Source organism: Saccopteryx leptura, chromosome 7, assembly GCF_036850995.1.
Source record: "Saccopteryx leptura isolate mSacLep1 chromosome 7, mSacLep1_pri_phased_curated, whole genome shotgun sequence".
Lineage (NCBI taxonomy): Eukaryota > Metazoa > Chordata > Mammalia > Chiroptera > Emballonuridae > Saccopteryx > Saccopteryx leptura.
The window spans coordinates 94,327,150-94,342,045 of NC_089509.1; the positions used below are offsets into that span (position 1 = coordinate 94,327,150).

The window sequence follows — 14,896 nt, forward strand, 5'->3', positions numbered from 1 at the left end:
AGCTGGTGAGCCTGTGCTCAAGCTGGATTAGCCTGTGCTTAAGCTGAAGACCTCGGGGTTTCGAACCTGTGCCCTCAGCGTCCCAGGCTGGCGCTCTATCCACTGTACCATCACCTGGTCAGGCTGCTGATGCTTTTCTAATGCTAGGAACTAATGAAGTGGGCCTGATTATAATTTGTCTCCTAATGGTACTCTAAAAGGGTTGTTACTGAGAAGTCCGTTTTATGACATCAGTGAACTAGTTGTGTTCTGATTGAAGAATAATGCTTATAACTTCATACAGTCAACGCAAGGGAAATGAGCACACCCATATTTGACTTTGTTGCTTTGTTTGTCATGCAGTGTAATACATAAATTTGCTAGTACATGTCTATATAACAAATTGTGGCATGAATCAGATATTATTTCTGAGTTGGTTATAAAGCACATTTGGAAACCAAAATCAACTAGATGACTTTTTATTAGCAGTTAGATGTCATTAAGATATAATTACATAATATTTCACACACAGCTGTGACAAAATAAATATGAGTTTACAAGACTTCTCAGCTGAGCCGAAATGGAGAGCTTTTGAGGAGGTGATCGAAGTAGGTTGTGAGCAAGAACTTCTTCCAAAGCTGACTCTTCCCTGGATAAAGAGAGTCTGTTTATGAGTCCTATGTCCTGAGGCTTTTTTTTCAGTACTTAAATGCCACTTTCACCAAGTTCCTTTGAGAACCCAGATGTGCTTTAGAGAATTTCTTTTACAACAAAGTAAAACAAGCAATACAAAACAAAGTAGTTAATCTGAGTTGACTGAAAAAAGCATCACAAGTACTTGGTGAGCATTCCCTACTTTAATCTTCCTGTGTTTACAGAAGCTTCAGTTTTTGGTATCTGATTGCTAACAGCAGATAATAAAATGCACTCATGAAACCAAATCAATCAGTCAATCAATCAGTCAATCAATCAATCAGAGGGTCATTGCCGTGAGGGACGTTTTCTCTCTACTCTGTTGGCAATGCACTTAAGGGGCATGGAAGCCACTCAAGAAGTGAGAGGTGAATGGATGGGTGAGGTGGGTGTGGGATGAGTTGGGAGCCCAAACAAATATAGTTTCTTCCTTTCTTGTTTCCTCTCCTTGATGTGTCATCTGTGAGAAGGCCTGTTCTCAGATTACTGTCACTGTTCTGGGGAAAAGCAGTGAGTAATTATTTTATGCAGATAGTAATGGAGTCCTAGTGTGTTTATTACCAATGATATTGAACTTAATAGTGGTTTTAATGGCCGGAATGCACCAGTGTGTTCAGTCACATGGGTGGAGTACCAGCCGCTGCTTTGGAGAGTGGGGGGTGTGAAAAGAGACAGCTGTGCTACATGCCATTACTTTTTGGTTGAAAGAGTGCTCACTGTGGCAGCCCATATACTAAAAACTTTTTGGTTGAAAGGAAGAGCTATATCCTGAAACTTTTTATTCTGATTATATTACATAATAGATAAAATAAAAAAATGGAAATTAATAATAGCATCTATCTGACTGGAGTCTAAGGAAATATCATTGAATTTTACTGTTTTCTTATTTCATTAGATCCCAGGTGGAAAGAAGTTTGATTCTGTGGTTGTCAATGGATTTGTTTGTACCAAGAACATTGCACATAAAAAGGTAATGTGATTCTGTTCAACAGTGAACTGTTCAGGCAACTCTGACTTCGTGCCACGTTAATAAATTGCAGCACCCTAATCATGGAAGAAAAGGAGAATGGGCTTTGAGGAGCAACTCAGTAGGTCTTCCTTGGGGGCGAAGTTTTGGAGGTTCAGGGAGTCTCCCAGAGCTGAAAATGATTGGGATTCGGAAATGGAATTCATCAGAAGAAAGAAGGAAGGAGAAGGGAGGTTTGGGCTTTCAGAGCAACACGATGATAGGGTACTGGTGTCATTTCTCCCCTGTCCCTGCCTCACTTCTGAGACAGGCTTTCTCTGTGGAACTGGAGTCCTTCGGAGGCCTAGCGTTTTAAAACTGTTTTCTCTTGTAAAACAGAAACTGGCTGGGCTGCAGAACTGTCACTGATGTTCTGTTATCTTTCTCACCTTCTATCTCTGCCTTCAGGCTCAGGCCCAAGGCCACTTTCTAGCTCTAGCACAAAGGATTCAGGTGACATAACGCAGTGTATTAAGGAAACTCGGAGATCCTAAGATGCAAGGTGGGAAAGGAGAGGATGCTAGAAGAAGCAGGCTAAGGACTTTGTACCCATTAAGCGTCTTAAACTTTATTCTGAAGGTCACTGATTCTCAAAGTGTAGTGTACATCAGATCATGGTTGGACCTTGTTTAAAATGTGTAATTCCTTGCCCTGGCCAGTTTGCTCAGTGGATAGAGCTTTGGTCTGATGTGTGGACGTCCTGGGTTTGATTCGTGGTCAGGGGCACATGAGAAGCGACCATCTGCTTCTTCTCCACTTTCTGCCCCTTCTCTCCCTCTTCCCCTCCTGCAAGCCAATGGCTCTGTTGGTTTGAGTGTGGGCCCTGGGCACTGTGGATAGCTCAGTTGGTCCGAGCATTGGCCCCGGGCTCTGAGGATAGCTTGGTTGATTGAGCATCTACCCCAGATGGGGGTTGCTGGGTGGACCCTCGTTGAGGCGCATGAGGAAGTCTGTCTCTCTATTTCCTTTCCTCTCACTTAAAAAAAATTTTTTTAAAAAAAATGTAGATTCCTAAGCCCCACCCCAAGAAACTCTGAGTAGGATTAGCTATGTGGGAGTGGGGGGGAATGAGAGAGGGGGCACTTCTTTTATGGGAGGCACTCCAGGTGTTTGCAGCATTGTTTGTTGGTCTTCACATCTTGGGAAGCCATGGATCTATGATAGTGTTCTTAAACCTTGCTGTGCTTCAGAATCACTATGGAAACTTACTGAAAATAGAGATAGATACCCTGAGCCCACCTCTAGGGATACTGCTTACAGTGAGAGCTCAGGCAGATTTCTAGCCTGAGGGACTAGGTGGATGAACAACAGTCCTATTTTAACTTTTTAAAGCAGAAACTAATTATTTATTTTTTATAAGTCACTAAGCCTCCTAAGCATTGTTAGTGACAGTAGATAAATAAAAGTATGTCTAGATTTGATGTTATTTTATAGTAGTGATCCAAAGCCAGTATTTCTACATAGAGTCTTACTAAGATAGTACATTACTCATTAAAATAGTACTTAAGCCAGATCAAATGATCTTTGTTGAACTTAGAAGCAAATTTGTTATGCTCTTCTCTGGAATTGAAAATGGCATGTGGGTGTGGTAGAAACATGCATGAATGACTGTCTTGCCCCACTGACCATATTTAGAAATAGCCTTTCTTTACTTTGTAGTTGCTAAAAGAGCCCTGACTGTAGTTCCCTACTTGGTGAGTCAGTGTTTGCAGGACCATTTGTCAGCTTGTAGTCTACAAACTTGGTTGGCCTAAAACTTCCATGGAAGCATGTAGGCTGGTTTGCCTGTCTTCAGTTACATTCCTAGGGTATATTGTTAGAATCTCTGCTTCCGGGGAGGCTTTCAGGTTTGTTTTTTTAAAGTCTTTTTGTTACTCAGTTGGCTTGCTTGGAAATTTATTGTATTAGAAATATATCTATCAGGCCTTTTTTTTTTTTTTTTTAGTGAGAGGGAGGCACACAGGGAGGAAGGGAGGTAGAGAAACAGGAAGAGAGATGAGAAGCATTAACTCATAGTTGCTGCACTTTAGTTGTTGTTTGATTGCTTCTCCTATGTGCCTTTACCAGGGGCTCCAGGTGAACTAGTGACCCCTTGCTCAAATGACCTTGGGATCATTTCAGTGATCTGTGCTTAAGCCAGCGACCCTGAACTCAAGCTAAATTAGCCCACCCTCAAGTTGGTGACCTTGGGGTTTTAAACCTAGGACCTTAGCATCCCAAGTCAATGCTTTATCTACTGCGCCACCACCAGTCAGGCTCAGCAGGCATTTTAATTCATTTCTCCCTCCTCCATACTTCTTGAGTTTTTGAATGTTAAATGATGGTCTTTAAGCCCCCTTCCTCCTACCCAGGACTTGATAACTCATTGCAGTATTAGAAATTAAAAAATAGTTAAGATTACAGAGGACTAGATTAAAATAGCATTAGTGAAACAAGCCAGTTATGGAAGAATCATGTATTGCTTTGAACTAACTTATTTGCTTTGAAAAACTGTAAGAGAATACCACAAAAGAACTAAATGAGAGTATTATAATATGAGTATATGAGATACCGTATTTCCCCGTGTATAAGATGCACCTTAATTTGGGGTCCCGAAATTTGAAAAAAATGTATTACCTAAAGTTATTGAACTCATTTTATTCATCATAAAATTCATACAACTCCTCATCACTGTCAAAACTCCCATCCATTAGTTTGTCCTCATCTGTGTCTGATAATGAATCACTGTCTTCATATATTGCCTCGTCCTCGGTTCCCTCTATGGCATTTGAAATGCCACACTTCTACAACCACTGTATAAGACGCACTCAGTTTTTAGACTCCAACTTTTTGGAAAAAAATGTGCGTCTTATACATGGGGAAATATGGTAATCGATTTAAGAGGAATTAGGAACAGTATAAATTTAAAGTTATGACTAAAGAAGGTCTGTAAACTGCAAACTTTAAAAGCTTTAACAGACTGCTTATTGTTTTATAGATGAATTCTTGTATTAAAAATCCCAAAATTCTTCTGTTGAAATGTTCCATTGAGTATCTCTACAGAGAAGAAACCAAATTTACATGCATTGATCCTATTGTGCTACAGGTAAGAACTTTTAACTGAAACAATAATGTAAAGTAGAAGGATGTTTATGCACAATAACGCTTGCAAACTCTTATAATTCATTTCAGCTGGTGAAATTTGACAAAGAAATTTAATTGCTTTTGTTTTATTTAAAACTTTTATTATAAAAGACATTTTCATATATTATACTTCAGAAGGTTACGAGAACTTCTGTCTCTTCTTATTTTTAGAGTTCAAAGTGTTAAAGGGAACCACATGACTTTTGGGGAATATACGAAAAAAAAAATTGAAAACCCAGTTCCTGGTTTCTCTTCTCACTTGGGTCATTGATTTGCTTTAAGGATTTCTCTAACTTACTAGGTTTCCAATGGTAATACCTGGTTTTAAGGCAGTCTTTTCTATTCATACACGTTTCTAGAACATCTGTTAGTTTTATACTCAGTTGGTAAATGGGAATAGTGCCCAGTAGAAGTTGTGTTAGTCTCCATGCGGTTTTTCATGAGGAAGGGGGCCCAGAATGGGTGCGGTGGGATGGTAACCCGCAGCTCTGTGGCTGCACGGGCAGAAACCCTTTCACCTTGTTCTAGGAAATGACAAAGCTGCTGCTCCAAGCGCTGGCTCCCTGGAGAGTGCAGCCCTGGCCCCGGGCGACTTACTGTCTGCTGCTCAGAGCTCCATTTCCAGGGCGACCACTACAGCTGCTTTTGTGCATTTTAGATTCCCCTGGAGGCGGCCTCCAGCGGTGCTGAGCTGCCTGCCCGGGCTGTCCCAGTTCCTGCTCAGGGTGCCAGTTATCAGTTTTGGTAGTGCTCTGCATATGAAGTTGCACAGGTTTTAGAAGTTTTCTGCTCCAAACCCTTTTATCCCATAAATGATATTAATTTTAATTTGTGCGTGTTCAAAATGGGAGGCTTTTGGGAATGTACATATCTAATTGTAGCAGAAATGCTAATATTCACTTCCGGAAATATTTAGGGAAAGCGTTATTTGAAAATTCATAGGAGATAAGCCCATTTTCCCACGAGTGGAAGGAACAATCACTTCTGTACTGAATCCATAGACACCAGCAGAAGAAACTGATTGTGGTGAAAGGCACCAGGGTTTATGAAACAGTTCTGTTGTTCAATGAACTCTGTTACCTGGGGCCGTTTCCTCTTTGGAATTCAGCTCTGTATCAGTCAACAGGAGAATTTTTGACTAATTTATACCATCCCTTCTAGCTCTGGTTTACTGTGACTTTTCAGTAGAGAACTGAAATAAGGAATAAGGGGAAACACAGTTACCACTCACAGAATCTGAGGTACTGTGGTGCCGGCTCCCTTGACCTCACGAAAGGTGTCAGCAGAAGACTTTGTAGAACTAGATCACAGCTGCATTTGTCATAAAGACACATTCTGATCGCAGAGATGTTAAAAAGTGTAAAATTGTCTTGAAAGTGATGAACTACGTAATTGAAATTCACAGATTTATTTGCAAAATGCTTACACTTAAATTTACCTACTTCATTTTAACTTCATTCTTGCAGTCAGGGAACAGACTGAAGTTTTCATGTTAGAGAAGTATGCTCTGAGTAAATATGTTCTTAAAAAACATGGTTTGACTCATATAAGCTACAGCATCTTATTCATCAGTGCTTTGAAACATAGTTTATAATGCCTTTCTTTAACTCTTGCCCCACTAAAGTTTTTAGTTTGAATTGATAGAAAATATCAGCTGATTTGAGATTTTTCTTCCCCCTTCTTTCTTTCCTTCTTTTTCTTCTTTTTCTTTTTTTTTTTTTTTTTTTTTTTTGGCTACTCAGTGTGGAATAACCGAATAATCAGAGAAGCTGGACAGTGGATAGAAAGAGGAGAACGGGAAACCAAGGGCGAGGGGGAGTTAGCCTCTGTCTCTCTCCTGGCTTCCCCAGGCTGGCCCTGCTGGGGGCTGTTGGTCCGCCAGCGCTCTGCTCTGTGCCCATGACCTACCTCCTGATACTCTACTTGTGGAGTCTGGCCCAGACCGCCTTTTGTACCAGGGTGTCTACTGTACAATTGTAATAGTTGATTGGAGTTGGAAGTGAGGGGAAATATATTTGCCATTCCTGTATCAGAAGCCAGAAACTTAAATCAAGTCAGCTTATCCTAGTTATATTTTATTGGAGCTGTACAAATAAACTCAATTCCAGTTTGGTGAAGAATGGTAGAATTATAAAACATACAGTTTCTATCAGTGAAACAGTGAAAGGCGGGAAGAAATGTATTCTGTAACAGCGCAGTTTCATTCCAGGGACCAGGCTCATCTGTTCCTGGCGGCACTGACCAGGAACACGGTCCTGCTCAGAGAGCGCTCGCTCGGGCAGATGGGGCAGCAGGGACAGACGGGCTCGCAGTTTCATTCCAGGGACCAGGCTCACCCGTTCCTGGCGGCACTGACCAGGAACACGGTCCTACTCGGAGAGCGCTCACTCGGGCAGATGGGCAGCAGGGACAGACGGGCTCGCACGTTCAGTTCAGTTGTTGTCTGTCTGAGCCCAGAATCTTATGAAACAATTAATTATATTGTTTTAACTCTGCTTGTTATTTATACTATTTATTTGCTTTGAAAATAAGCCTTTGTCATATAACTGTATTAAAAATTATGTTTTAATTTTTTTTTTTTTTTGTATTTTTCTGAAGCTGGAAACCGGGAGGCAGTCAGACAGACTCCCGCATGCGCCCAACCGGGATCCACTCGGCATGCCCACCAGGGAGCGATGCTCTGCCCCTCCGGGGCGTTGCTCTGTCACGACCAGAGCCACTCTAGTGCCTGGGGCAGAGGCCAAGGAGCCATCCTCAGCACCCGGGCCAACCCTGCTCCAATGGAGCCTTGGCTGCGGGAGGGGAAGAGAGAGACAGAGAGGAAGGAGAGGGGGAGGGGTGGAGAAGCAGATGGGCGCCTCTCCTGTGTGCCCTGGCCGGGAATCGAACCCGGGACTCCTGCACGCCAGGCCGACGCTCTACCACTGAGCCAACCGGCCAGGGCCATGTTTTAATTTTTAACTATAACTGTTCTAGGTAGATTATGGTCTGTTGGAAGACTGAAATTAGGGAGTAGCTGAGATAGCACCTGTTAAAGAATTACTTTTGCTGATGCTCAGAAGAGTAGATGCTCTGGTTAGTTTCAGAATGCAAAAGGGGGAATCCTTAACTATATTAAAAACACTTAGATGCTTTCATTTTAGGGGTTGTGAGATTAGGGGTTTTTTGGTTTTTTTTTTAACCCCTGAGAGCTAGCTAATTGGATTCATGACTTTTATAGGACAGGTTATTAAGAAGTAAAAATCCTTCAAAGTAAAATTAGTGAATTGGAGCATGGAATTTTTCCTGAAACTCATATTAACATATTCAACAGTTGGGAAAGATGAATAATATTCTCTGTTGTGTCTGAATTGATTTGCTTATAGACTTATTTATGGACAAAGAAAACTTAAACTGAGATTGATATTAATAGGTAAACTGTGCTGATATTTTAATGTCTAGATCTTAAACTGTACCAGATATAATATTTCTGATTATATTCTTTAGGAAAGGGAATTCTTGAAGAATTATGTTCAGCGAATAGTTGATGTTCGACCCACCTTGGTTCTGGTAGAGAAAACAGTGTCCCGGATTGCCCAGGACATGTTACTGGAACATGGCATTACCTTGGTCATTAATGTAAAATCAGTGAGTTTTCTTTTTTTTCTATCATTTTATATCACTGCTTTTAAGTTTATATGCATGTTGCCTGGCAGGGTAGCTCAGTTGGTTAGAGCCTCATCCTGAGTCTCCAAGGTTGCAGGTTTGATCCCCGGTCAGGGCACATGCAAGATTCAACCAATGAGTACATAAATGGATGGAACAACTAACAGATGTTCCTCTCCCTCCCTCCTTCCCTCTCTCTCTCGCTCTCTCTAAAATCAGTTTAAAAAGTTTATGTGCATGTGTAGTAGGCATGCAGCGGCCGTTGATTATATTTCTTTGCTGCACCATATGTGTGGATGGTAGGACGGGGGCATGGTTCACAGTTTCTGACTGGAGGATCTCAGGCTGGAAGAAATGACTGATTATGTAACACTCGTTATAGGGATCTGCAAGACCAAAGATGTAACAGACGTTAGTTAAGTAGTATGCATTGAGCCCTCCTACTGTTTGGGGAATTATACAAGCAAAAAATGTTCTCTCCCTGGACAAGTTACTCTCTTCAGAAGTTCTCCCCAACCCCCCAGCAGTCTCCTGTGCCATTGCGTGATGCTTAAATGCCTTTTGATAACGTGACTAGGATCGGTATGGTTTATTTTAGAGGGCATATTGTGATTTTTAAGCAACTGTATGTAGGCTAATCTAGAATCAGAAAAAGTCATATAATTATTTAAATTAAAGAAATTCATTGTGAAGGTCATTTAAAAAATTTCTTGTTACTTTCCTAGATTAAATTTACTAAGAGTTTTATTCTTCTCTAATTTTATAATATAATGCTTTTCTGCGTTCTAGCAAGTTTTAGAACGAATCAGTCGGATGACCCAAGGTGATTTAGTGATGTCGATGGACCAGCTGCTTACAAAACCCCACCTGGGCACCTGTCACAAATTCTATATGCAGATGTTTCAGTTGCCTAATGGTGAGTAATCTTGAACGTGGATTCTCCTGATTTGGGGGCCGGAGGATATTAGTAGCCTAATCAGTAGTACAGTGTTTACTTAGTAGGCACTGTCTCTGAGCAGTGGTTAAATGAGGAGAGGCAGCATGATCTTTTTACTTGTGGATATTAACTTAGTGAATTCATTTTGTCTGGACTTCAGGATTGCTACCTGTTCTTAACTTTCTGTTTGTTTATTTGTAGACCAAACCAAAACACTGATGTTTTTTGAAGGCTGTCCACAGCACCTGGGCTGTACAATCAAGCTTAGAGGAGGCTCTGATTATGAGTTGGCTCGAGTTAAGGAGATCCTAATATTTATGATCTGTGTAGCATATCATTCTCAACTGGAGATCTCCTTCCTCATGGATGAATTCGCTATGCCTCCTACATTGACACAAAACCCTTCCTTTCATTCTCTGATCGAGGGGCAGGAGGATGAAGGGGCCACACCAGAGCCATTCAGCGGAAGTCCCCACCCCCGGGAGCCTGACTTTCCTGCGGAGTTCCTGCCCTCTGATGACAGCAGTTTGCTAGAGCCCAGGCTTGTGTTTGAGAAGGGGGACCAGGAAAATAGAAGTATGCCACAGGAGCTTGCCCCTGGGAAGCATCAAGAGCATGCCCATGCCCCGGCCGCCTGCCCGGCAGGCATCCCCTATGCTCTCTTTCCATCAGTGCCTGAAGCCCTGTTGCCGCTCCATGTGGACGACCCTCCGGGGGCCCTGGGCAGCGAGCAGCCTGAGGCTTTGCAGCAAACAGATGAGCTACAGGATGCCAGAAGCCAGATGAGAGCCTTCAGGGACCCTCTACAGGACGACACTGGACTCTATGTGACCGAGGAAGTTACCTCTTCTGAAGATAAACGAAAGACTTATTCTGTGGTCTTTAAACAAGAATTGAAAGATGTCATCCTCTGCATCTCCCCAGTAATCACATTCCGGGAGCCCTTCCTTTTAACCGAAAAGGGGATGAGGTGCTCTACCCGGGATTATTTTGCAGAGCAGGTTTACTGGTCTCCTCTTCTTAATAAAGAATTCAAAGAAATGGAGAGCAGGCGGAAAAAACAGCTGCTCAGGGACCTCTCCGGCCTTCAGGGCATGAATGGAAGTGTTCAGGCCAGATCTATTCAGGTCTTGCCCTCACACGAGCTAGTGAGCACGAGAATCGCCGAGCACCTAGGTGACAGCCAGAGCTTGGGTAGAATGCTGGCCGACTATCGGGCCAGAGGAGGACGAATTCAGAAAAATTCAGACCCTTTTGCTTACTCAAAGGATGCATCAGGTCCTCCAAGTGGCAAGTCAGGAAGCAAGACTGAGAGCGACGAAGAGAAAGGCTTGATTCCAGGCGATGCAATGTGGTCAGCAAAGGTGAGCAAGCCCACCTTTCATGCTTGTGTCAATTTAGAATGTAATAAAAACTCTTGTCAGGGTGCAAAAATCAAATATGGCAAATTGCACAGATTTATTAAATATTTCCTTTATGCTTTTTTTTTGGTCTTAGGTCTTAGGTGTTGCTTTAAAATGTATGAAGTAGGAATATAATGTAATACAACTATTTTGAGGGTTTCAAGCTGAGCGTATGGTAAATTTCCCAGAGCTCTGAGGGAGGGGAAGTGTGGACCTGCTTAACATTCCTGGCAGGGTGACCTGGGGGTGGGGTGGCGTGTCCTTGATTGTTTTATCAGGAGTGAGGGGGAGAGTGGCAATGGGTTTATTGTAGGAAATGAAGGGGTTTTGTTTTTTATGATAGATTTATTTATTTTTAAACATAAAACATTGCATTGTTATTTAATTATGATAGTGCCTTTTATCTTTACCTTTTAAACAAAAATTGAGGGCAAATTAAGGAAGATTCATTCATGAGCACATTATTGATAACAGTGGCAATAAAACTAATGAACAAATCCATCTCTAGCTGAGGAAAGGCACTTGTTTAATAAAGCAAATAAAAAGATGTCCAATCTCGCTGGTGTTCAGGGAAGTGCCAAATACTAATGGTATTGGCCAAAAGGAAAGTGCTAAGAGCCATGGTTCATGAGGTATGGGAAAAAATACAATAAACTTAATGTTAATTCCTGTTTATGTACATTTATGCTAATGTATAAAAAAATGATAGATTTTTATTCATGTGAGCATGTGTACACCTTGGATTCAGGATTCCTGTCTTTTATAACTGATTCCTATATGAATAAGCATTTTTTATAAGGATGCTTACGATTTATAAGAATATATGTACAAGGATGTTTACTGAAGCATTATTTCTAATTGTTTCCTGTAAAAACTATGAATTGGGTCTTATTTAATGACCCAGATAGAGCTTGTGGTATATTCAAGTGTTAAAAGGCAAGTTGTGTTTCGATACATGTGGCAGCATCCCATTTTTATAAAAGCAATCACCTGTGTGTACTGACGTGGGGCTTTCTGTGTGCATATGTGTGTGAGCTAGCAATAAGAAGGCATGGTTTTTGACCATACAGTCAAATTTGTCAATTTGGGAGTGGTGGGGTCAGATGGCCTCAAAGGAGGAGGAGCTTTATGTCTCAAATTGATGTTATATTTAGACATTAGTTCATGCTGTTTCATAATTAACTACCTATTTCCAAAATAATTTAATGCAGTTTTGTAAAACTAAATGGTATTGAAGAAAACAAGCTATTTAGACAGCTGTTGTGTTTTTAAGTTTCACTTAAACTTTTTGGATTGTTTTATTGCAAAAACAAACTACTCTTCTTCCTATAGTTACTGACAGTTTTAAATTCTCAGCGCAACCCCTACAGATAGATAGGAGGCTTTAAGAATCGAGTGAGATGTGGCGGGTCTTAGCGCATGCGCGTGCGCCGGGTGTGGCGTGTGCTGCGACCTCCGCGCGCCCTGCCCTTCTCTTCCAGGTGGACTGCCTGAACCCCGCCAACCACCAGCGGCTGTGCGTGCTCTTCAGCAGCTCCTCCACCCAGTCCAGCAACGCGCCCAGCGCCTGTGTCAGTCCCTGGTACGGTTCGTGTCCCCCCGCACTAGTGCACCTGACCTAAAAACAGAATCCCGGCAACTTGACAGGACAGTTCAGCCACTACTAGACTCTGTTTCTCGGTACATGGCATGCTGATGATCGTGTATGAGTGGGTAGAACTTTTAGAATGTATGAGTTAAATGTGAAACTTCTGTTTGTTCATGGGTAGAAGGAAATGAGATGATCTTTTAAGTAAGAGTGAAAGGAACGTGAGGCTGGAAGAGAAACTTGTTATAAAAGCGAGAAAGTTGATACAAAAGCCTTTTGACAATAATGTATAATTTAGGCAGATTTCCTTTAAGCATTATTTTCTTAGAAACAGTCTTTTGCTATGTTTTCTTCTAAAACTTAATTCTAAGTAGATTGCTAGAAACACATTTTATAATGTTTAAATTATTTGTTTCAAATGATAAGTCACAAAAGCCTAGTTATTGCATAGTTTAGTTTTAAAAGTACTGTGGAACGTAACTGCTTGTTTTTGGAGCACTGTTTCCATGACAGTGTGTTGCATATTTCAGTTTTGGCCAGCAGAACTCCTGTTTCTACCAGTGAGATCAGGGATTCTTCCAGTCTCAGTAGAGCCAGAGCCGGCTGACAAGGGGCTGAGGGAGCCCACAGGAATGTCTTCTGGGAGTTTATGGACTCCTTAGGTCAAGGCTTGATTAAGATGTGGGTTTCAACAGGGGTCCAGCTAAACTGTGTTATTTGTGGGCATTTATAAGTTAGATGTAAAGCTAGGAATTAGCTGTCTTGGAAGAACTGGAGCTGCTGTTCTCCAAGCTCAGTAAGGTGTGGGCTAGAGAGCAGGAGACAGGAGTCCTATTGCATGTTGACAGGGTTTAAGGCTCTGAAAGGAAACTTTTATATCTTCTGACTCAGATCAGTTTTACTCATTTAATATTATAGTTTATGCATCCTGATTAAATACTACTTCCGTAAGGCCCTAATGGACTGGGAGTGGATAAGATACGTATGTGACTAGTCCAGACTCATTTATCAGCTGGCTGGGGTAAAACCTGTTCTGTGACTACAAAAGAATTTTACCGGTGTCAGTGTTACGTTATAAGCACATCTAACAGATAATCAGTTTGTAGTCTCATGAAATGTCTTTGCTGTGTGGTAAGTCTTGTGATACATTACTAAGATTACTAAAAAATGATTTCTTCCTTTAGGATTGTAACAATGGAATTTTATGGAAAGAATGATCTTACATTAGGAATATTTTTAGAGAGATACTGTTTCAGGTAAGAACAAATCCTCTCTTTATGTTCCACTTACGCTTTTTTTTGTTTTGTTTTGTTGTATTTTTCTGAAGCTGGAAACAGGGAGAGACAGTCAGACAGACTCCCGCATGCGCCTGACCAGGATCCACCCGGCACGCCCACCAGGGGCTACGCTCTGCCCACCAGGAGGCGATGCTCTGCCCCTCTGGGGCGTCGCTCTGCAGCGACCAGAGCCACTCTAGCGCCTGGGGCAGAGGCCATGGAGCCATCCCCAGCGCCTGGGCCATCTTTGCTCCAATGGAGCCTTGGCTGCGGGAGGGGAAGAGAGAGACAGAGAGGAATGGGGGGGGGGGTAGAGAAGCAAATGGGCGCTTCTCCTATGTGCCCTGGCCGGGAATTGAACCCGGGTCCCCCTGCGCGCCAGGCCGATGCTCTACCGCTGAGCCAACCGGCCAGGGCCCACTTACGCTTTTTTGATGCCTAGAATTTCAGCCGAAAACATAAACCCTGGTATTGTTGTGTGGCCTTCACTTGCATACCACACATTGGAGTGTACCATGCAAGGACGTTGTCTCTTTCATGCTCAACCCTGGATGTCTTGTCTAGTTTATTCCTCAAATCTTGCCCATCTAATCATCCTGCCAATCCTAAGGTGCTTTTGTGTGTGTGTGTGTGTGTGTGTGTGTGTGTGTGTGTGTGTGTGTGGCAGAGACAGAGAGTGTCAGAGAGAGGGACAGATAGGGATAGACAGGAAGGGAGAGAGATGAGAAACATCAATCTTCGTTGCGGTTCCTTAGTTGTTCATTGATTTATTTCTCATATGTGCCCAACGGGGAGGGGGCTACAGCAGACCGAGTGACCCCTTGCTCAAGCCAGTGACCTTGGGTCCAAGCTGGTGAGCCTTGCTTAAACCAGGTGAGCCCACACTCAAGCTGGCGACCTCAGGGTCTCGAACCTGGGTCCTCCATATCCCAGTCCGATGCTCTACCCACTGCGCCACCACCTGGTCAGGCGGTGCTACTTGTTTTTTAAAGATTTATGTCATTTATTTATTTATTTATTTATTTATTTATTTATTTATTTATTTTTGTACTTTTCTGAAGCTGGAAACGGGGAGACAGTCAGACAGACACCCGCATGCACCCGACCGGGATCCACCCAGCACACCCACGAGGGGGCGATGCTCTGCCCATCTGGGGCGTCGCTCTGTCGCGACCAGAGCCATTCTAGTGCCTGAGGCAGAGGCCACGGAGCCATCCCCAGCGCCCGGGCCATCTTTGCTCCAAC

General features: G+C 42.5%; 1 protein-coding gene across 5 annotated transcripts in view; it reads left to right on the forward strand.

Annotated features, from left to right (window-relative positions):
- The window catches only part of PIKFYVE (phosphoinositide kinase, FYVE-type zinc finger containing), an 87,838-nt gene that overhangs the window by 37,017 nt on the left and 35,925 nt on the right, over positions 1 to 14,896 (forward strand). For all 5 annotated transcript variants that reach the window (XM_066346654.1, XM_066346657.1, XM_066346655.1 and 2 more), the window contains 7 exons: positions 1,568 to 1,642; positions 4,656 to 4,763; positions 8,288 to 8,428; positions 9,236 to 9,362; positions 9,585 to 10,747; positions 12,268 to 12,368; positions 13,559 to 13,630. In XM_066346654.1, coding sequence (XP_066202751.1) covers positions 1,568 to 1,642; positions 4,656 to 4,763; positions 8,288 to 8,428; positions 9,236 to 9,362; positions 9,585 to 10,747; positions 12,268 to 12,368; positions 13,559 to 13,630 — 1,787 coding nt within the window. The remainder of the gene's footprint in view (positions 1 to 1,567; positions 1,643 to 4,655; positions 4,764 to 8,287; positions 8,429 to 9,235; positions 9,363 to 9,584; positions 10,748 to 12,267; positions 12,369 to 13,558; positions 13,631 to 14,896) is intronic.